Source organism: Phoenix dactylifera, chromosome 9, assembly GCF_009389715.1.
Source record: "Phoenix dactylifera cultivar Barhee BC4 chromosome 9, palm_55x_up_171113_PBpolish2nd_filt_p, whole genome shotgun sequence".
In the NCBI taxonomy this organism is placed as follows: domain Eukaryota; kingdom Viridiplantae; phylum Streptophyta; class Magnoliopsida; order Arecales; family Arecaceae; genus Phoenix; species Phoenix dactylifera.
In genome coordinates this window covers 17,122,917-17,145,980 of record NC_052400.1, presented here as the reverse complement: position 1 = coordinate 17,145,980, position 23,064 = coordinate 17,122,917, and the positions used below count along the sequence as shown (strand labels likewise).

The 23,064-nt window shown below is 38.0% G+C and overlaps 1 protein-coding gene across 2 annotated transcripts; it reads left to right on the top strand.

Moving 5' to 3' along the window:
* Positions 1-4,203: 4,203 nt before the first annotated feature.
* Positions 4,204-22,546, top strand: LOC103715010 (peroxisomal fatty acid beta-oxidation multifunctional protein-like). Of its 2 annotated transcripts, XR_605327.4 has the most exons (19): positions 4,204-4,432; positions 4,682-4,753; positions 5,952-6,014; positions 6,111-6,167; positions 6,310-6,377; positions 6,458-6,539; positions 6,637-6,692; positions 9,237-9,539; positions 10,251-10,337; positions 13,754-13,928; positions 14,166-14,287; positions 14,784-14,947; positions 16,043-16,297; positions 17,492-17,613; positions 17,722-17,843; positions 17,945-18,093; positions 20,615-20,753; positions 21,738-21,952; positions 22,154-22,546. XR_605327.4 is itself a non-coding variant. In XM_008802540.4 (18 exons), exons 1-18 carry the CDS (start codon positions 4,339-4,341, stop codon positions 21,783-21,785), a joined length of 2,178 nt encoding a protein of 725 aa, XP_008800762.2. In that variant the 5' UTR covers positions 4,204-4,338; the 3' UTR covers positions 21,786-22,103. The 2 variants fall into 2 exon arrangements, 1 of the variants encoding a protein (XP_008800762.2); XM_008802540.4 differs by lacking the exon at positions 22,154-22,546 and having other exon boundaries at positions 21,738-22,103.
* Positions 22,547-23,064: the final 518 nt, after the last annotated feature.

Sequence of the window (23,064 nt, the reverse complement as noted above, 5' to 3'; positions counted from 1 at the left end):
TTAAACTTTTGTGAATTGATTTTGGAATTCTTTCTCCAATGATATGAATGTTACCAGCATATAGTGCATAGCATACCATACCGGAACTCATACATGATATGGAGAGCGTACCGAGTGTCCATACACTGAACTATCATCTATACCAGGCATACCGATTTTTGTATCATGATGGTACCTATACGAGGTTTAGTACACAGGTAGTGAATTTTGAGCGGACCATTTTCATAGTGCCAACTGTTTGCAAGGAAGGAATGTTGAAGAACGTATCTCACCGGTTCGCATCAGTTGTTACATTCTGTTCTTGCTGACGGAACAAAGTTCTTCATCTTCGTTTTTGTTTCTTCGGATTCTGATTTTTAGTGTATGACTTCCACAAGAAACATGTAAATCTGTTGAGCCATCTTTGTGAGATTCACCATCTTTCCGTTCATACCATGATGCATCACAATTAACCTTCACTTGCCCACATATAAATTGGGTACTACTTCAACGAACTGGTATCTGTTGCGTTTCTACATCAAGGTCTGGATAATCGGCAGACCTTGTGGTACAAAAATTCCCATGAATCGCATTGCTTGTGCGAAGACTCTATGGACCTTGTTCTCTTTTCCGTGACATCTTCCTTTTGGTGCAGGCAATCTTCTGAACAATAGTTGCTATGTTATGAACTCGTTTTCTAGGCCTCAATAATTATATTAATGCGCATAAGCATTTGCATGGCACAATTTGTAAAGATTTTGACCAGAGATCGTCAATTTATTATGTGAGCATTCGTGGGGGCGTATGTTTAGTTCCACATCGGTTATTTGCTGGATAGATCTTGGGTACTTATACCGGATCAATAAACCTAAATAATACCTTTCGGTTAGTTTTTTTAGGCGGAGTTTTCGGTTGTTATAAATGATATCAGAGCGGACCCGACCCATAACTTATGTGGACTAGGAGACACTACAGCACGGGTCCATTGGAGCTGACCATGGGTCGTTCATGATGTTTGTGATTAAATTTGAATAGATTTGAACCCTTAGCTTGACGAGAACGTCGGGGCTTAAATGGAGAGAGTATGTGAAGACCCGTGCAGACATATGTTTAGTCTCATATCAGTTATTTGCTGGGTAGATCATGAATACTTATATAGGATCAAGAAATTTAAATAATATCTAACGTTTTGTTGCTTGAAACATATGCCTTTCAAAGCAGTTCATGCTGGATCTTCTTATTTTTAGGATATAGTTGGATTTGGATACACTACCCTTGAACGAGCGCAAGCTGCCCAGCTACTTATCCTCCCTTCCGAGGACCAGAAGATATATTATTAGTAAAGCCTTAGTTTTAGGATACAGTTGGATTTGGGTAAGTGACCTTGAATGACTGCAAGCTGCCCAGCTACTTATCCTCCCTTCCTAGGACCAGAAGATATATTATTAGCAAAGCCTTAAAAAAATGAGTCTCTTCAACCTGCATGGACTGGTTCCCTCTCCTTGATGCTTTTCAGTGGCTGCGGCCACGGTGGTTGCACCTTCATTTGAAAACTGAAAAGGTTTGTGGAAAAAAAAGATTCAAGAAATTTTGACCAACCTGAGCAAAGGTCAAAAGTACATGATATATAGTACGGATGCAAACTTTTGAAGTCGATAACTTGTAGAAGTTGGTGGATGCCGACAGGAAACCGGATGACGCTAAACAGTGTTAATGTTAGGTCGAGTTTTTGTTAAACGCCAGCCAAATGCAAGTCTTCGCTAACGTGTAATGTTCACTGTATCCTCTTTAGAGCGGGGGCATAAAATAAGGAAGAATCTTTGCGAACCCAAAGCAGGTTGGCTGCCTAACTTCAACTCCAGTCCTTCTTGAGACTTGTTTGGTTTGCAGAATTTTTTTAAATTAAATTTTTTTTTTTTTATAAAATTCATGTTTGAATATATGACGCTTCAATTTTTTTTTTTTTTTTTTTTTTTTTGCATATTTAGTTGGCCATGTAAAAATCATTATAAAGTGATTTATGCTGGGTTGAGTATCTAGTTTTCTTAAAAAGTTATACGCAAAATATCTGCCATGCCCTTAATAAAAAAAAAATTTCTTGTCCAATTTTATCTAAAAGCTTAACAGCATTTTTGGAAAAAAAATGTCTTAGTTTCCAATCAATGAGAATTTGATTTTTCTATATCCAACATGAATTTTTCTTTTTCATGAAATGTAAAAATTTTATTCAAGCACTTTTCCATCTCTTTCTCTTTTGAAAGCTTTAATCAAATACGAGGCATTTTTTTATTTTTTTGTTGATCATATTTTCTTCCTTTCTCTTCTAGCGAACCAAATGGATCCTTAATACAAAAATATAAGGCCCAAAAGTGAAGAACAAGAAGCAATTCTCCGATGAAAGGGCTTCAAAGAACGGCCCACTTGCTAAAACAATTTTTGTATTAAGGTCAGCTACCAGCACAAAAAAAAAGAAATCTCACCATGTTTACTTGAAATAAATCAGCAAGTTCTTAAGATCCCACTCGTCTACTTTAAAATCATAGATAGGCGGAGGCACATTCTAAGACTTGTTCTTCTCCAATTGACGTGAAAGGCCCAAAAGTTGATGAGGTTCCTAGCCACCTTCAACTCCAGAAAAATTACACCAAACCAAACCAAGTCTCGGAAGCACCAACGAGCATAGATTATGTATTAGGTTCCAACACGTCCTAGATGACTAAATTATCAATGCTTTGGTTCAAGTCCTACGAGAGCATGATAAATGGGTGGGCCAATAGAACCTTTGTCCCTTGCTTAATTTATTTTTCCTCCCTCCTAGATCGGCTGATGGAATAATAGCAAGCTATACAAAGGTGATGGTCCTCTTGGATGCACCAACCCCATCTAATTTATGCCTGCGGAGCTACGGTACCAACCAAATACCAAGTCCCACACCACACAAACAAGACAAATAATTAGCCTACATTGATTCAAGCTCTAGGTTTTATTTATTTTTACAAGTTAGTACTGTTCAAGTACGGCTGTTTTATAATTGAAGCTTCAGAGTGAGGCCTCTTTTTCGCATATATTTCACATATTTTATCCCTCTTGGCATGTCTTGCGCTTGTGATGCTGCAGAAACTCTAGTCCTATTGCAGGCTATGATGAAACACAAGCTCAACCAACCTGTCTGTATGGTGTCCAAACACGAATCTCAAAGCCCCATATTGACTTGAGGATGCATTTCTTTATTTTTTTTTGGGTTGAAAATGATAAATTATATACGAATGTATCAAAATAATAATAATAATTAAAATACAACATATTTCAGAATGTACTAGATATGTCATTTTTTTTTAACAAAAAAAGCATCGTCAGAATGGTTAGTCGCGTATGAAGCTACTCAATTTGTAACTCCATTGACTTTTCTATAGACATTGTCTAATTTGAAAGATCATCAAATACCTTAGATCAAATAATATTTATCTGCTGAACCCATCTCCCCTGTTCTGTTTAGCAAAGTGGCAACGACATAAGGATCATGACCGCCGTCACCTAATCCTTTCATCGGAAAGAGCTAAGGATTCGGACGCCTTTCCACGACCTTTATCCTCTGATCCTCTCGGACCTCTCCTGCTCTCTCACGATACGGTACTGCCACAGATCAGTAACACGAACTGTCGCACGGAACACCTTAAGTTCCTAACCGTCGGATGCCGCGTGTACCCGCGTGTACTTGGAAACGCCTGTTTTGACGTTTTGACTCGGTGAATCGTGTCCCTTTTTTTTTTTTTTTTGCTTTGAATCGTGTCCCTTTCGAAATGGACCTTTCAGCCGATCATCTCCACCCTTAATCTCCCTCGTATTTTAACTTTTTTTTTTTTAAATATATACGAATGAAGTTGGCGCCCGACGTCAACGCAGGCTCCGGTACGTTGCTCCGCGGACGATTATAAATACCTCCCACTTATCGCTGGGCTCTGGCTTTCTAAGCATCTATTGGCCGTTCAAAGAAACGATCCGACGGTTGTGTTTGTATTCCAGCGGAGCAATTAACGCGAGGTCTCCGACTCGCACCAGGAATCAATCCAGACCGCCACGGTTACGCGGGATCGGGCAGGAGATATCAGTCGTGCGGTCGTGATCGATTGTTGGTTCTCTATAAGTGAATTTCTTGTAGTAGACTCGCACGATTTAGCCGAAGTTAGTTTCGGCACCAAATAAAAGGCTGCCGCGCAGGCGGTCCCTGGGAAATATATCTCGCCGAGCGAGTAATTGGCCCCGGTTGTCACCGGCTTTGTGGAGAAGAGGTGGTCTCTTGCTGCTGATCGGTAGAGACCCGAGAATTCGAGTCGAAAACCCTAGCTAGCTAGACGAGATATGGCGGGGATTCGGGTCTCGATGGAGGTTGGGAGCGACGGAGTCGCGGTGATCACCATCTCCAATCCTCCCGTCAATGCGTTGCATCCCATGAGTAATTCCGATCACTTCTTTTTTCTGATTCGCTTCTCTCGTTTCCTTTGATTCTTTGATTATTTTTTTCTCTCATTTCGTTGGTTTCTTCAATTGCGAACCGTATTGTGCCCTTTGTTTTCTTGAATTTGGGTTCGAGGGACGCTTTTTCTTGAATTGAGGGTTTCCTTGATTGAATAGTTCAGTTTTTCCCTTTGTTTTTTTGTGGACTCACTTGTTCTTGGACTGGGATTACATTGGTTTGGTGTAGTTATTGCTGGATTGAAGGAGAAGTACACCGAAGCGATGAATAGAGATGACGTCAAGGCCATTGTGTTAACAGGTGAGATTCTGATGTTTTCTAGGGTTTTCTTGAAGATTAGTTCTATCTTTGGTGCATTGTTTATCTTGTTTACTTTAATTAGGCGTTCTCTGTCAAAAGTTCTTGTATTTTCTCTTTGACCCGTAAAAGAATAAACTTTTTAAGCTGTTAGTCCTGATAAAGTATCATGAGTGCCCCTCCCTTCCGGGCGCCTTTCCACTTATTCATATAAAAAAAGCGTCAATAATTATTGATGAAGCGAAGGACTGTTATAATTGTAGAAAACAAAGATGAATGTTAAATGAACATTAAGGAGAATATTTATGTTGTTAAGTATCTCTTCCATCATTTGTCATCCCTGAAGTTCTTGATAGAGGTTCAGGCTTTCCTGATATCCAATTGCATTATTCTCCCCTCTTTCTATCAGTTAGTCTAGTTCACCTAAAGTTAAAAAAGTTCAATTAATTTAATCAGCTGTTATTTAAAATTTTCAGTCATGCTAAAGAAGCAGTGCCCATACTCCTTCGTGGATCTTTTATTGTCGTTCTGTATGTATGCTGTTTTTTCTGTCGTTTGTCCCTGAGAATATTCGTTACCATCAGAGATTGTTCTTTACATTATAAAACTATTTTTGGATCTCCTTTTACTTATGAATGGTCTCATACTTTGAAGTCCTTTCTTCTTGTAGATTTATTTCTAATCTAGAAATTTACGCAGAAGAACAGATTGTTGCAATAAGTTTTGGTAAAGGTTAAAGCTTATTAGAAAAATAGCCAGGAGATTTTTGGCTAAGAATATCCATACAAAAAGGTCTTGTAAGGAAACATAAATGTTTAATGATTTCATGAATCTCTCCTTTCTGTCAAACAGTAACAAAATCAGAGAAATATGTGCACCACTTCAGAAGTTATACAATTTCAAACGTGTTTCGGAAGAAGAAAGATATCTTAGCTTAAGCACGGCAGGCTTTCTGATAGAGTCCAGCTCGTGCCAGCGGACTTCTCCTATTGGTCTTCTGATCAAGATCATGATTTTTAGTAGCTGACTATTGGAGTGTAGGTTGACACTTAGACATTTTATTATAAAGATAGGCTTGATGAAATGTTCTAGCTATCTCCTGTTTTAATTTGATGTGGTGAATCCTAGCAAAATATCACAGCAAGCAACAAGCTGACTAATTTATCTTGCATGGTTGCTGATACATGAATCTGCTATTAAGGCGATGTGGGCAAGTTCTCTGGTGGTTTTGATATCAATGTTTTAGCTGAAATCCACAAGACGGGTATGAGATCCTTTGCGAATGCACGATTATGATAATTCTTATTTGACTAATTTGGAACACCACTGTTGGTTTACTTGGGCAATTGTTCCCTTGCAGGAGATCTATCACGTCTACCAGACGTATCTGTTGAACTTGTGGTGAATATAATTGAAGGTCTTCATTTTATCTCTGCTAGTGCTTCTGTAGTTTTCTTTATGTTGCTAATGTTTGAAAAAGTCTTTATGATGCTCAATCTGATCATTGATGAAGATTTTATTTCATGGATTTGTAATCATTGTGTACTGTTTTTTCACAGATGCCAAGAAGCCTTCTGTTGCAGCTATTCGAGGACTTGCACTTGGTGGTGGTTTGGAGTTGGCAATGGTCTGTGCTCTGTACAAACTGCAGTCTGACCATTCTTGTTGGAATAGGTTCTCAAAACTCTGGCGGTTAATTTTCTTTAGGGTTGTCATGCTCGAATATCTTCTCCTGAAGCTGAACTTGGATTACCAGAATTGACTCTTGGAGTTATTCCTGGTTTTGGAGGTAATGTTGCTTTCATATATCCTTGGAGCTGAGTGTGATTTATTTTGTTTGTGTATTTTACTAATGATAATCTCACTTGGAGACTGATCACTTTAAGGCACCCAGCGTCTACCAAGGCTTGTAGGGCTGTCAAAGGCTATAGAAATGATGCTGGTGAGTTTTACTTATTCCAGACCACAAGAAGCTTTGTGGATATTTAAAATTAATGGTGTGATGTATGCATGCAATGTATGCATGGGATTGTGGCTTTCCAAGAAGTTTTCTTCTTTTCTGGTATCATACCATTAACCAATATCAACAATATATGTTTTTTGTACCCTTACCTTGTTTTTTATACAAATGCTCAGCATCCTCCAAACAAGTAATAATGGCTTCATGTTGACTTAGAAATAGGAAGATTTTAAATCTCCATGTCTTCTTCTCACCTCAGATCACTCATAGGAACAAAGCCATATGCATTCGTGCATTTGTTTCATCATTTCCCTCTGCTTGTGGAGTTTGAGCTGCCTCTGTTTGTTAGAGATGTCCTTTATCTTTCTGCTTTGCTTTCAAAACTGGTTACTTTGAAAATTATTGGTCTCAATTAGCATTCCAAAACCAGACAATAATACTTGATCTCTCGGTTGTCATATTTCCCTATCTAAGCTCTTGCTCTCGGGCTGGCTACTCGTGGGACTGGCTGCTATCAGATTGAACCTAAAATTATCTGGCCCAGCTTCACGTGGATTTCATGCTGCAAACTAAGAATTGCTCGAAATAAAATCTTAAAGAAACAGAGTATGGTATTTAAGTGCAGCTAATGACTATAACATGAAAATTGAGAGGATAATGTCGAAAACTTAAGGTTTTATTACATGGGAATAGGTAGAGTAATTATGAGATTGAAGGGTGTGATTTAGGATTAAAGATTATTATGAAACTTATGGTTCTGTTGGAGATAGCATTATAAAATAATTATTACTAGATGAAGCAGCGATCCTTCTGAAGAGTAAGCAATTTCATCCCTTTTGGATTGAACCCTAAATCTTAAACTGTGTTCCTAGCTAGTAGTTAATCTAGGTGATTTGGATCTATAAACCACTCTTTTTCATTTACATAGCAGTCACTTTTTAGGTTTCACATTGAATCTTTGTGGAACTATGTCTACTAGGATCCTCTAAAACATAATTTTACTGACTTTAAGGCTCTCTTTGAAATAGGATTTCCCAACATTGCAATGCAACTACCAGATACGTCTGTGGAAGTTGATGCCCTTCTACTCTTCTTCCACCTAAATCTTGGCATAATTATGACTAGAAGATGCTGCCAACTATTAGACAGGTGCCTGTTTTTCAGAAAATTCCAAAACACTCCTATCATGACTCCTAACTAAAGTATTCAAAAACAAACATATTTACCATTTTTTGAAGTTTGAAATAGACAGTGAGGCCTGTGCTCTGCTATAAACCCTCCTTTGATAATGTTAAAAGATCATCTATGTCTGTGCCTATTCAATATCTGATCAGGTGATTAGATCCTTTGTATTTTGTATTGCCTTTGAACTTTGTAAAATAAGTCCTAACACTGTCAGTGTTCTTCTAGACATCACCATATTCTAGGCCATGAATATAAGAAAGTTTGACGTTTATTCTGGATGGTTTCCTATCATATGATGTAACGTAACAACTTGTAATAGCAACCAATACCATTGGATTATTGGGCATCAGGTCTTCTAATAACTGTGGTTTGCTTTCCTTGTTTTCCAAATTTAGTAAATTATGGTCGTCCCACTTTAGTTGAGGATCTTGCTAACCTTTTGGTTTGGTATCAACCTTTTGTTGCTACACAACTCCATCATTGTAAATATGGTTAATTACATTTCCCTGCAAACTTTTTAAGTTCTTTTGGTCGATCATCAATGTTTTAGCTCATGACTGAACCTATTGGAGGTTCTCTATCAGTTGTCATGATTTACAGACTTCTGCTGTGCCCCACTGTACTTGTGTTCTTCATACTGTGGAGTGAATCTACTTTTTTTAAAAGTTAAAAGGAGTCTCAACTTAGTTGAATTGTTTTGAGAAAGGCCTTCAATATGTGTTTTTTTGAGCATCAAGAAGGGTATGTGGCTTAATTCGTGGTGTTCAAAAGGTTAAATGGGGCCATTTTGATGCTAAAGCCCTTGATATATATTCTGAGAATTGAGAAGGATTTGTGGTTTAATTTGTGACATTCATATGGTTAGACAGTGGGATTTCCAAGATCTGGTGTTTCTAGGTCAACATATGACACAGCAAAACCTACACCGGGAGATTTGTTGTCTTAAAGGAAGTATATTTTGTTTACACTTCAACCAATCACCTTGCATAATGATTTTCATTAACAGCCTAAATATGCCTGTAATTTTTTGGAAACTAATCTGTTTTTGTGACATCTATTTAAGGTGAACCCACTCCATTGTGATGTTGATTATTTTTTTATGCCTTTTCCTGTTCACCTCTTTGCATTTCAAACTTGGCACAATGGAGTCTACTGATTTATTTTCAATGAGCATGTACTAATAAATAATGAAAATGACACTATGCTGTTGAAGAATTAATCTTGACATGACATTTTCCTTTCTTTTTGTTTTTTCTAAGCATTTCATTCACATCCATAAAGTTCGCTATCTTAAATATTTTAAAATTGATAATGAGGCACGCTACTAATATTTTCATGCAGCTATCAAAGTCAATCCGTGCCAAGGAAGGGAAAGAGTATGGCCTTATTGATGCCATTGTCCCCCCTGAAGAGTTGATAAAGATATCACGACTTTGGGCTTTAGAAATTGCTGAACGATGCAAACCCTGGATTAACTCTCTTTGTCGAACTGACAGACTTGGTTCCCTTGCTGAAGCGCATGAAATATTGAAAGTTGCTAGGCAACAAGCTAAGAGAATAGCTCCAAATATGCCACAGCACCAAGTATGCCTTGATGCAATTCAGGAAGGCGTCGTTTTTGGAGGATATGCTGGTGTTCTGAAGGTAAGTGTGCATTTCCTCTACGTGCCATGATAATGAGCATGCAGTATTAGGCAATGCAGAGCATTGTCTAGAGTCCGATGCATGAAGCGAGCAGGATTGTAGGCCCATTCTTTAGTAATGTGTGATCATCTGAATTCAAGCAATTGATTTCCACTATGTGTTCCATTTAGTGCTTATTGGAAATTTGATCAACAAAATGTCAAATGAATAGCTCTGGGTGAGAGTTTAGATGAGGTGAGCATGAAACAGCGGAAGCTCTCTCTACTTTTGTTATTATATAAGGCAGATATTTCAGCAGGAACCTTAACCTTCAATTAAACAAGAGACAGAACATATAGAATTTCTATCCTACATGGATAACCAGAATAACGATCGATATCAAGTGATGTGTTTGAAATGAGGATGCATTTTCAGAGCCTAATGTTACATACTGCTGATTTTGTAGCCTGTTATGTCTGTCCTGTAATCATGAGTTACCATGAGGTAACTCCATATTCTTTCTGCCTTGGCATGAAAGCAATGTTATCTGAAGGACTTCAGTGTCTCTCAAGTTTGGAAGAGAGAAAAAGAAAACTCCATTCTATTACATCGGTCCTTCAGTGTAGTCCACTAGATTTTATGATGTAAAATTTTTCTTGATCATGTTTATGAGGTGCTGAAGCTTTATATCTGTATAACTATAATGTACTAACGTTGATTTTCTATCTGCAGGAAGCAAAGGTTTTTAAGGAGTTGGTTTTATCAAGCACTTCGAAGGGGCTTGTCCATGTCTTTTTTGCACAACGTGCAACTTCTAAGGTAGTTTTGTTGATTATGTGCTTTCAATTTCTTTATTTCTTTTTCATTGTCTATTTTTTCCCACATGGCTATTATTTTCTATAACATTTTGATAACGATTACAAAAAAATAATTGGTATATAATCTGAATTGATTGTGATCCCTCTCAAAATATTATTTTTAGAAAATGCAAAAAAATGCTAATATTTTTTTTCAAAATGTAAAAACATTGCTAGCATTTTTTTTCTTTCAAAATGTTAAACTGATATAGCAAGGGCGAGCTTATTTGTTTGTGAAAACAAAAAATGGCATGTTAAATAAGGAGGGGATAATCAAAGAAAGTCTCAAACCATGGTTAATGGATGCCCTTCTAAGGGCATGCATGGACCCAGCATAACTCGTCACTATTTTGCCGTCTACCTTATGTCTTTGCAATCTACCTAATCCATTCTATTTTAATAAAATTCAAATCATAAGCATCTGCATCAATCCTTTACAAGACATGGTAGGGACCTATCCTTCCAGCATGCAGTTTTTTTAGGGTTCCTCATGGAAACCTTGTTACGCTGGCTCAAACCCTCATCTTGTCTCCCTCTCCAAACTCTTGGTACATGCAATTTACATCTGCTGCATATCATATGTGTCATTTGAAATTTGCTGAAAATAGCTTCGAGCAATGAAAGCTACAAATCTGCTTTTGATGGAAATTGCTGAAACTCCGTCAGAACCAACTAAAACTAACCCTAACTGGCTGAAACCAGCTATGTCATGCCCTAAATCTAGGACAAACACAGCCATATTACAAAGGGGTGGAACCCACGATAACACGAAGCCGACCATTACATCTTAGCTTCCAAATCCATCACAAAAAAAAATAATAATTAAAAGTTCAATTTCATCATCCATTAAATAAAACCAATACTAGTTCAGAGCGTCTAAATTCAAACATAAATACCAAACCCATAATCTTTAATATTCAGAAAATTATTAACTACAAATTCATAGTCAATTAAAATACTAATTTTTTTTTTATAAAATTGCCAAGCTTGCTAGCGCGAACTCCAAATCTGGACCATCCTTCGTTCCTATTGACCCTATACAGCTCAGTAAATAAATCTTACACTACTTTACCGAATCAAGCATAAGTTTTTTCATGTCAATGCATTATTTAAAAAAATAAGAGATATTGCAAAAATAAAGCATTTCATGGTATAATATATAAAAACAAGTCATAAAGCCAATCATGCATACATAAACTATCAATATTTCATAAACATGGTTCCAAGTTTATATTGTAAATAAATTCATAAATCATTTTTTGCCAGCCATATCATAATTCAAAATATTTGCTCACAAATATTTGTGCTATGGTCACTTTGTACTCGTGATAGGGGCCATGTTTGTAATCGACATAGATTTATGTTTCGTATGCCAACTTTATACCCGCTGGCAGGGCCTGTGTTCGTATGGATGCTAGCTTCGGATGTCGATCTTTTTCAATTTTAAAGGTCATACATATCTATCTCAGAGCCTTTAGAAAACTTATATCTTTTTCTTAAAACATACGCGTAAATAGATGAAAAATACTAAATGGCATGCTCAGATTCATATTTCATAATAAAGCTATTTTTATTTAAAACATTCATGGATCCATTTTTCATAATAAAGCTCGATTTTCATAATACATATTTTGATCCATAATTATAAGAAAAACATGACATCTTTATTAGCAATATCATATGGATAGAACATATGATAATTTAAAAAATAATAAGGAGTGCAAGATCTACTTACCTCTTCCGCCTTAGACTGTCATATTTTGCTAGACGAATCTGCTAAATCTATTTAAAAATATTAAAAGCGACATTAATTTCTATTCAATGATTTGAATGGAATTAAAATAATAAGCAATATGGACGATTAGCCGGATGATGGCATTCGACGGTTTCGGGTGGGTTAGGCTCAGACGATCCGAATAATGAATTATGCGGTACGAATTCGATCGGGGTCAAGGTCGTTCAACATGATTCCTCATCAGTGGGTTTTAGGAACACTACAAAATTGGTAGATAGGTTGCCCGAGCAACTGGGCGGTTCAGGGCCTCTTTGGGGTATTCAACCTGGATCTATAGGATAGGAAGGTGGGACCCTTCACTGGGGTCCATAGAGAGAAGGATGGGATCTCTCTCTCCTTATTCTTCTCATTTTTCTTCTTTCTTGGCAAAACAGAGGATGGAGGCGGACTGGTGGCTTATCATGGTCGTTCGGCGAGAAAGTAGCCGGTGGCGGTGGCGGGCAGCGGAGAGCGGCGGGCCAGTTGGATTCAACCCAAAAAAGGGTTGAGCGGGGGGTCTTTGATCCAATCAAATCCAAGCACCAGTCAGCTTGCCGGCGGTTGGGGCTCTGGCATTTGGTCAGGGATAATGGCCGAAGCCTTGGCGATGAACGCTGGCAGTGGCGGTTGTCGGAAAGAAGAAAAACAAGGTCGGAACAGGGGATGCATAAAGAGGGGTTTTCTTCACCGTTTCCTAGTGGATTTCTCAACCAGTGGAAAGATCTATCAAAGGGAAAAATAAAGATGAGGCAAACGAAGGCTTACATTGGCTCCGGCGAGCTCTCCAACCTCGATCTCTGACGGGCATGAAGATGGGTAACTGTGAATTCAAAGGGAGAAAAGAGAGAGAAAGGGGCTCGATGATCATTGGTGGAGGACTATAGAGGGGAGGGGATGCCTTTTGTAGAGGAGCCTTAGGGTCTCCGCAACCTTGGGAAAAGAGAGAGAAAGGGGCTCGATGATCATTGGTGGAAGACTATAGAGGGGAGGGGATGCCTTTTGTAGAGGAGCCTTAGGGTCTCCGCAACCTTGGGACTTCTCATCCCTGCCGAAACCGCCGGAGAGGTCTCAGGAGTCTTCGTCGGCTGGTACGTGGGGTAAACGCGGTTTGCCTCCCTTTTGGGCTGAGATTGGGCCGGTCAAATGGATCGGGCCTAGGCAGGCCTTCCCAAGCCAAAACAGACCACACCAAAAATTTTGATCAGTTTTGAATTGATCTCAGCCAAAACCAATCAGTTTCAGTTTCAAAGGAATAGTTGTGGCCGAAACTTCCTTTGTTCTCTCAAAAGCCACTTTCTAGTTTGTGCTAGAAAAGCACTTTTAGTTTCGCTCTAAAAAACTCATATCTTTCTTCTTGAGATGCATTGTTTTTTCAACTGTGTTCCAGTTCCTTTTTTTTCCTTTACAGCATGTAGCATTCTTTAGTAAGATGTATGTGCTTTATTTCTATCAATACAATTGAAAAATCTATATATTTTTTTCTTATCAATGCAATTGATAAATTCTATATGCTTTATTTGTCATCATCTTGTCTTGTGCTTGAATTTTTGCTTGTCTGAATATTTTGGGAATCTGGGTTGGGACTCATTTGATTGTCTGGACAGGTACCTAATGTTACTGATGTTGGACTCAGACCTAGGCAGATAAAAAGGGTTGCTGTTATTGGTGTTGGTTTAATGGGTTCTGGCATAGCTACCACCCTTATACTAAATAACATATCTGTCATTCTCAAGGAAATTGATTCCAAATTTCTGCACAAGGGACTGAAAATGATAGAAGGTGTGTATGTAAAGCGTTAAACCTTAATGGTTCCTCCCTTTTTTTTTCTGCTGTTACTATCACCAAATGCAAATTGTCTCTCATTAAGGTCAACTATTTTTCTACACGAAGTAGTGTGTTTATGATCCTTAGCTGTAAGGATTGCAGCAGAGGATTATCCAGCAATAGTATTTTAAAATGCAATGCAGATTTCTGTTCATTATTCTAAGGAACTTCTGCCCATATTATTGCTTGCAGCCAATCTTGAAGGTCTAATGAAGAAAGGCTCATTGACACAGGATAAGATGAATAAGGCCTTATCACTTCTTAAGGGTGTATTGGACTATTCAGAGTTCAAGCATGTTGATATGGTTATAGAGGTTTCAATTCCAACTAATCCTGGCAATTTATTGGATTATTCATACTGTAATTTACATCTAATTTTCCTGTATAATTGTATTCAAGTTCATAGTTTGATGAAATGGAATGAAAGAAGCCTACTTATCATAGCAAATAATTTTCTGATCTTCTATCGGTTATTACTGAATTTATTTATATATTTCAGGTGTTAGCGTTCTGTTTATAGTTCAAGAGACCCTGTTGGCTTGCTAGATTTAATATGGAGGCTGTTTAAAATTTAAATCATAGCAGTTTCAGAACTTGAAAAATATCAGTGTACATGAAATATGCAGCTATATTACTTCAGAGACCTTTCAGAAATTTGGGTTTTGTTACAATGGTTACGTAGGTTACAGAAGCATTGCTAGCTAAAGGTTCTTATTTTCAGTCATTATGTGATGTGGTTAATTATTATATTGTGTTGCCAAATTCTTTCTCTAAAACTATTTTTAACAGCTTTCTTTTTTTGTTCTGCAGGCTGTTATTGAAAGTGTTTCACTAAAACAGTCAATATTTGCTGATATTGAGAAGTTGTGTCCTCCAACATGCATTTTGGCAACCAACACGTCCTCGATTGATCTGAATATTGTTGGAGAGAGAACGCATTCTCAAGATCGGATTCTGGGGGCACATTTTTTCAGGTCATGAACTTAAGAGATCAGTGGTGATTCATTTTAATAGACAAGTACCATACCAGAAACCAAGATTTGTTGGAAACCTTAATTGACCATAAGTAGTAAACTATATGATGAAGTAATAAGTAAGGTGGTTTGGAAAAGGAACATGATGATAAGTTAAAGAACAATGGCTTTTCAAGTAACTAATCTATGCTTTTGTTTCACATATTCATGACTTAAAAGACTCAAAATATTACTGGAGGAGTATTAAGCATGTTTTTTAGATGACTAAAAAGTTTTTAATGCTCTATCCAAATTTAAGAGTCAAAATAGGGCTAGTAATGGGCTTCTTAGGTGGCCCAGAGGCCCATGGCGCCAGGTTTCAGCCAAGTCTTTTCGATTTTAGGTTGATCCTGATCTTAAAAATCTGCAGTTTGAGAGCCTCGGTATCTAAAGTGCCTGACATTATGTCGATGCATGTCAGCATGTTTTTAAATTGGCAGTGTGCAAGTCCAGGTAACATTGTCTTTCGCATGGTTGGGCTCTAAATGGATTGAGTCTAGCTGGAATAGGCTGGCCTCAAGTTTTTAATTCAAGCTCAAGCTACATCCATGATAGGGCGGGCCTTAGACGGTGCCTAGCTTGTCTTCTACTCTATACAAGCTAGTGGTGCATCTTCTAGATGCATATAACATTTACAAGTAGTTCCAGAGCTGTTTTAGAGAGAAGCTATCATTAGTAGCCATGGTACTAACGAAAGACTTGCGGAAGAGTAAGTTATTTACTGCACAACACTCTTTCTTGATTCATGTAATCTGTTATTTAGTTTCGCGGGAATGTCAAACCACTTCAAATTTGAGTGTTAAATAAAAGCATCTCTTCTCAACCACTAAATGAGCTTCTTTGTTTTGAAATTTGTGTTTTTTCTTGTGTCTTACACATTTAAAACTGAATATGCAAAGAAACTTGAGATCAGTCTATCTGAGTTCGTATCATTTGCATAATACACCTCCATTGTGAGTTATACTGGGATCGCGCCAAAATTTTTATGCACACTTCATGCGGTTATTATCAATTGGAAAACATCATTTTTGTACTGATGAGGTATGTAATGAACAGTCCAGCTCATTTGATGCCTCTCCTGGAAATTGTTCGGACAGAGAAGACATCTCCACAAGTAATCTTTGATCTCATGACAGTTGGGAAGACTATAAAGAAAGTCCCTGTTGTAGTTGGAAACTGCACTGGCTTTGCAGTTAATCGCACATTCTTTCCATACAACCAAGCAGCAAATATGTTGGTTCATCTAGGTGTTGACCTGTTCAGAATTGATAGAGTGATCAGCAATTTTGGCATGCCAATGGGCCCTTTTCAGTAAGCTCTCTCTACCCATCATACTGGTTTTGCAATGATGTTAGATGGACAGAAGAAAACGAGATAGCAATTGTTTTTCTTAATAATCTGCTGTAGAAGATATGGAAGAGGACCGATCATTATCTTTTATTTTCCAGAGAAAACTTTATTGAAGATAAAGTTTTTTTCATCTACTGAGATTATTTGTCCTTTTGCTATTTATCAGTACTATTGAAAGAAAGGTGTTTTCCTTTTGGAATTTACAAAATAAATTGAACTTGTATCCTCAATATATTTACCCTATCAATCTTTTTCTCCATCTTGCTTTCTTTTTGGTTATGTACTCTTTCATGCACTCTTTCCTTTTTTGGCTTTATTTTGATTTCACAGGTTTTTTCCCTCTTGCCATTTTATTTAGTGGTATCTTTTTTGTGCTCATCTTCTGTATTAGATTTTTAAAGGCACATGTGCAAAAGCAAGCATTTCCTAGCTTCTTTGGCAGATGAATGTGTTATCCCATTCCATTAGTTATCACCTCTGCTTCATTTTTGTCTCTTTCATGTAGACCTATAAGCAGGAACCACTGAATTCAATGAAAGATTAAAAAAACTAGCTATGTACTATGATAGGTTAGCCTACAATAAAACAAATTACCTTTTGTACAGTGCTCGAGGCAAAGGGGGGTCTGGATGAAATTGGTATTTGTCAGTTCATTTCCTCTCTCATGAGGTCATTACATTGCAAAGTAGTACTTACTCTTCTAGCTTGCTTTCATTCATTTGTTCAGTATTTTCAGTTATACACATTCTTTGTTTCATATGTTTGTGGTGGCATCTGTCCTTTTCTCTCTATAAATAGTACTCTGGTCTTGAACTTGACATGGCGCCCTGTATTTTCAAAGGATGCATATGTATTGCTAATGTTTCTGCCATTGTTTTGTTAGTGATGGTAGTAGTTCCAAGGAAAGAAACTGACGGAGAGTATGTAGAATAAGTATCCTTCCCCATATTTCGAGTGCAGCATGTTTAGGTTGTGTACATGCATTCTTCTAGGGATCCAGATCAACTGTTCTGTCCCATGCAGCAGACTAACCTTTCCTGACATATATTCTATGTTGGTGGGTTCTGCAGCACCATGTGGAATAATGTACCTGATCTCTAATTGATTGGTGATGTTCCAGCTATGTTGAAATTCTGTGTTTAATTGCATTGACAGACTTCAGGATTTGGGTGGATATGGACTGCATTTCGCAGTTGGGGAAATATATGATTCCGCCTTCAGGGGTCGTATGTTTCGGTCTGATCTGGTAAAATTGTTGGTAGAAAATGGGCGAAATGGTAAGAACTGAATCTTAATTTCCCTGTATGTTGGATCTTGCAACTTTACATTTCCACTCAAGAGTCCAATCTATGGAAATTGCATTTCATGGAGCTTTTTGCCGACAGGAAAGAGCAACGGGAAGGGTTTCTACATTCATGAAAAGGGAAGCAAACCAAAACCTGATCCTAGCATACAAGCTATTGTTGAGGAATCTAGAAGGCGTGCTAATGTCATGCCTGGTGGAAAGGTTTCACTTGTTTTTTGTCATCCTATTCTTCTGTTGCTATTCGCATAAACCTGTATATTTGTGATTGGAGTTTGCCTGATATGATTTAATATTCCTTGTAGCCTATAATTGTGAGTGACCAAGAAATTTTGGAGATGGTTTTCTTTCCAGCTGTGAATGAGGCATGTAGGGTGATGGATGAACGAGTTGTTGTTCGAGCGTCAGACCTTGATATTGCATCTGTTCTTGGAATGGGTTTCCCGAGATACAGGTAAGTACCTAGAAGGGATAAGACCTGCTTTTCATGTCTGACTAATTTTGAGTGATTGAATTATTATTAGGTTCAACTTTCTTTTTCCAGAACCCTCTTTTTTGTTAAAGAAATAACATGTATTTTTCAACAAAAGGTAGTTTGAAATGACTGACAGAAAACTAATTAGTTCCAGATTACAAAACCACCATGGATCACATTGGTGTCAAATCAGGTCTTCAACTTTTTTCCAGAACCCTGAATTTTTTGTTAAAGAAAAAAGATGTATTTTTCAACAAAAGGATTTAAATTGGCTGACAGAAAAGTAACTAGTCACAAATTACAAAACTATCATGGATCATGTTAGGGTCCAAATCAGGTCTTACATTTCTGTAAAACATCATGTATTTTTCCCTTAAAATTTAACTCAGTGCGACCTGATTTAGACCTCATCTGGTGGTCAGTCTTGGTTGGCTGAGTTATTATTATAGTGTTGATGATTTTCTAAAGCAAAAGCAGAAGCAGAAGCAGTGAACCAGTGTTTAAGGCAGAAGCGAGTGGACTTGATGGAATATTATATAACTTGTTCAGCCCAGTGAATCAGATAATTCAACTGTTTGAACTACTGGGTCCAACCGCTTTATACATGCTAGGGTTAAATAAATAAATAAAGAATGCTAGATCAATATTCCCTCTCCTGATCAATTCCTCTTCAATTTCCCATCTTGGGAGGAGGTCCACATGGGATGTAGAGAAGAGAGATTGTCGTCACCAGACATGTTGGATCTGGGCAGTCTGGCAAGGTTTCAGGCCAAACTCGTCAGATCCGTGAAGAAGGCCACCATCTCAGATTTTGGGTGGTGGAGGAAGAGAATTGCCAGATGCAAGGAGGAGTGTCAGCATCGCATATCTAAGGAGGATAAGGGCAATCAATGCCAGATCTGTGGAGAAAGAGGGATCCATAGCAAGATCCAGGAAGGAGAGCTGGAGATGTTTGTGAGAAGGGCTTTAGGCTAAATCCTGTCCTCCTTTTCTTCCTCTATCCTCATGTTCTTTTCTTCTTCTCTTCTTATGTCTTGAAAAGGATGGGGGTTTTGGAATCTGGACATTGAGAATATGGAGATGGAAAAGGGGCGGTGGATCAGTCAGCCATAGTTGACCTAGTATTTAATGAATGACCTATGACTAGGGCATTGAAAAAAATGGTTTGGGCCAGGTGAGCAAGTTTAAAATACTACTATAACCATAGAATGAAAAAGAGCTTGTTATCATTAATGTTTATACCTAGTTAGGTTGGAGCCATATAATTCTCTTTGTGATAATGAATTCATTTGGCTTCACATCTAGATGGCCCACCTTGGCCAGGCTACAAGGCAAGGTGCCCTCCTTAAAATTTTGCATCTTGTTTGAGCATGGAGGAGAGATCATGTTGTAGGTTAACAGTGGATGTTGCCTAGTTGATAGTTCCAATTGACATGCCATATTTTATTTAATATGTTATGTTTCATGTGTTGAACTTAGTCCATTTCTTTTAGGTTTTCATTTTATTTATTTGTTTTTAATTTTAGAAAATTTGGATTTTCTTGACCTTTAGGCACCAATCTGGCACCTAGGCACTAGGTGGCCCCTTGATCAGCCGTCTGCCACCCACATGTTTTTAAAACATCAGAAGGCTATGTCTTTGGCACTCCTACCACACCACATGCCTAAGGTGGCCTCTATGGGGATGATGTGCCTCAAGAGCTTAGTCTTGTCACTGTGCTGGATATCAGAGATGTATGTGTTGAGCTGCTATCAGTGGTTAATATCAGGAAGGTGTCAGCAAGTAGTTTGAACTATTAATGGACTTACCTAAGTGCTTAAATGCAGTTAAAAGACAAATCATATGGTAGTGAGGATTGGGTAAGGATAGGGGAAAGTATAGATTTCACACAGGCTTGTGGATGTTCTTTTTGGCCTTGTAGTTATGGGTCAGTTAAAAAACCACATTGCTTATCCGTAGCATGGCACATGCTTAGCAATAGCATGTATCCTTAACTATTTGATTTTTCCTTACACATATTGGCTCCACTGAATATTTGGATCACTGGTTTGTAATGCAGTAATCCAGCATTGAAAGGGTTGATTTGTAGTCACCATATAATCGCATCTGATTCTGCTAAGCTCATCAGGACTCATTTTTGCTTCTGGAGCCTGGTGTCCTGTCTGGTATTCTGCAATTGATTTTGCCATGGTGTAGGCTGCGATGATCTCCAAACCTTTGCAGAATTAGCAAGATTGTAATTTGCCACATTAATATCTGCACCAATATGTTGAAATGTTATCATGAACGTGTTGCATAATGCTCCCATGTTTTATGTTTTCAGGTTCCAATCAGCATTATTCATGCTTGATTCTAATTAGTTGTGCTGTTGTACTTTGGTTGTATCTGCAAATATTTTTGCACATATGTAGGCCTAGGATTTCTATGTAGGCTTTGGATTACTATGTTCATATTGATTTTGACAAACATTACTTGATTTTTGGTTCCTTCTATTTGAAGGGGTGGCATCGTGTTTTGGGCTGATACTGTTGGAGCTGGTTACATATATTCAAGACTCAAAAAGTGGGCTGAAATATATGGTGGCTTCTTTAGACCATCATCTTACTTGGAGGAAAGAGCCAACAAAGGCCTACCACTGGTATGAACTTTGTCATCCTTTGGTCCAACCCCTCTTCACTTCACTATATTTTCTCCCAGTTTTCCTGCTTTTTTCGGAGTATCTATTAGTTGCTGGAGTTCTTATTATTCTTAATTCTTTTTCGATTCCTGTGCGTATGTTTTAAAGCCTACATTTATAACTTGAGATGATTTGGCTGCAGAAAAGAAGCTATTTCCCATTTTTTATTCCATTGTATTCTTTACATGTTACCAGGCTTTCTGTATGATAATTATGCATTAGCTGCTCTTCTCTGTTTAACGTTTCACTCCAGAACATGTCAAGCCAATTTTTCCTAAAAAACACTCATAAATTAAGCATTCAGCAAAATGAGCCCCAGTTTTCTATTTTTATTAGATCGAAGTTTTACTTGAGAATCCTGGAAGGATACTCTGCCACTCAAGTTGCTCAAGCTACAGCGAATGTTCATTTTCTCTGAAATATTGACATGTTGATGTGGATATCTTCTCCCAATTTTATGTTGCTTTTAGGCCTCTTATAAATGTGTCTTAGGCAACTATAAACTAAATCTCTTAGTACACCCACCCACCTCTGGAAGCAATTTTTTTGGGATGCTTAGAAATAAATAATTTCTATACTAGCTGCTGAAATCTGCATGACTTGCACGTATTTATGACAAATGTACTTCTAAACTGATGATTTTATCACAAAGAATCCTCCATGAGGTGGCTGCACAATCACAAGCACCCTATTAAAAATCAGACTAGTCGGGAGCAAAGCCTGCAACCGGCAGGTGCTGGCTGGACACCTACATGGACTGTCTCTCCTCACATTATTATTGCATAAATAGGAAATAAAATAACATAACATGTCTGATGTAATGGTTCTTGGAGTCACTACTGATACCAAATTATACTAGTCGAGTTGTGATTCAATCGTTGGTTCTAGGCTTTCTACATACATTACACTATTATGAATTCATGAACTTCTTCCACCTTCCTACAGAGCATGCACGATATGTCTCCATTGGAAGTATCAAGATCGCGCATGTAGTTGGCTCTACTACCACTGGAGAAGATTTAAGGGCTTGCCTATAGATTCTGTTCTGGCTTCAAGTATGCAAACACAATCAGCACTTGGACCATAAAAAGCACCAAATAATTCAACATGTTTCTCCTTGCTGTCTGTGGTATTTGATGAGTCAGCTACTGCAAAATAATGTAAGCAATAAAGTGTATCTATTCAATTCTTCGGTTTACAGCTCCCCCCCACCTCTCTCTCTCTCTCTCTCTAGTCTCTTCGTGTGTGTGTGACACATGTTTCTTGACTGCCTAGATGTCTGTTGAAGAAAAAAGTTGTATTATTGCATTATGTCTCTCTATTCCTGTTCTAATCAGTGGCATATGCATATGAATGCACAGGTGGACCATCAGTGGTAGCTTGTCTTCTTGTTCTTCGTATATGTATCAGATTATACTTCATCTGCTCTTTGTCTAGCTGTATGTCACGTCTAGTGGATGATGGAACTTTATGTTGTTTTCGTTCCACGAACGTAGCAATCCTATGGTCGCGTGTGGTGGGAGCATAAGAAAATAGCCTAGATGTGCTTAGTATCTATCGACTGTCAACAATCTTATTCCCGGATAAGATGTTCTTTGGTTGGTTTTTCAGACAGCTTAGAATTTAGAACAAACTATCCATTTTTTGCAAAATGACATAACTATTACCTGTTATAGATTATTTTATGTTGTAACATTAATATTTTATAATACCAAAAATATTGTAATTATAATATACTGCCAGTCTTAAGTCAATGAACTTCAGTACAGTCCGGAAATTTCAGGATCTCCTACCAACTAAAGTTTCAAGTTTCAACTCTTGTTTAGCCAGCCGCCAGGTGATTCACCAGAAACATTAATCCTGGAAGGATCAACATCCTCCCTTTGAAAAAGATAATCCTCCATTTTTATAGTCCCATATCTGCCAGTATTCCATAATGCTTTATTGGATTGATTTGGTTGTGAATGATGCAGCACCAGACGGTCATTTTGATTATGCTCCCTGCCAGGGTAATTTGTGCAAGGACAAAAACCATGCAATACCAAAGAAGAAAAAAAAAAGAACGACAGCATTGTCATATATGAAATCATTGTATCACCGTTTAGAACTCCGTCGACGTTCCCGTCCCCCGCAACCTCAACCTTCTCCTTCGAGAGCGGCCCTTCTTGATGAGACGGCAGCCTGAGCGCGGACTAATCGGACGGCGGCGGTGGCGTAGCCGGAATCAGGGTAGGAGGTGTTGATCCGGAGGCGCTCGTGGAATCGCGGGCAC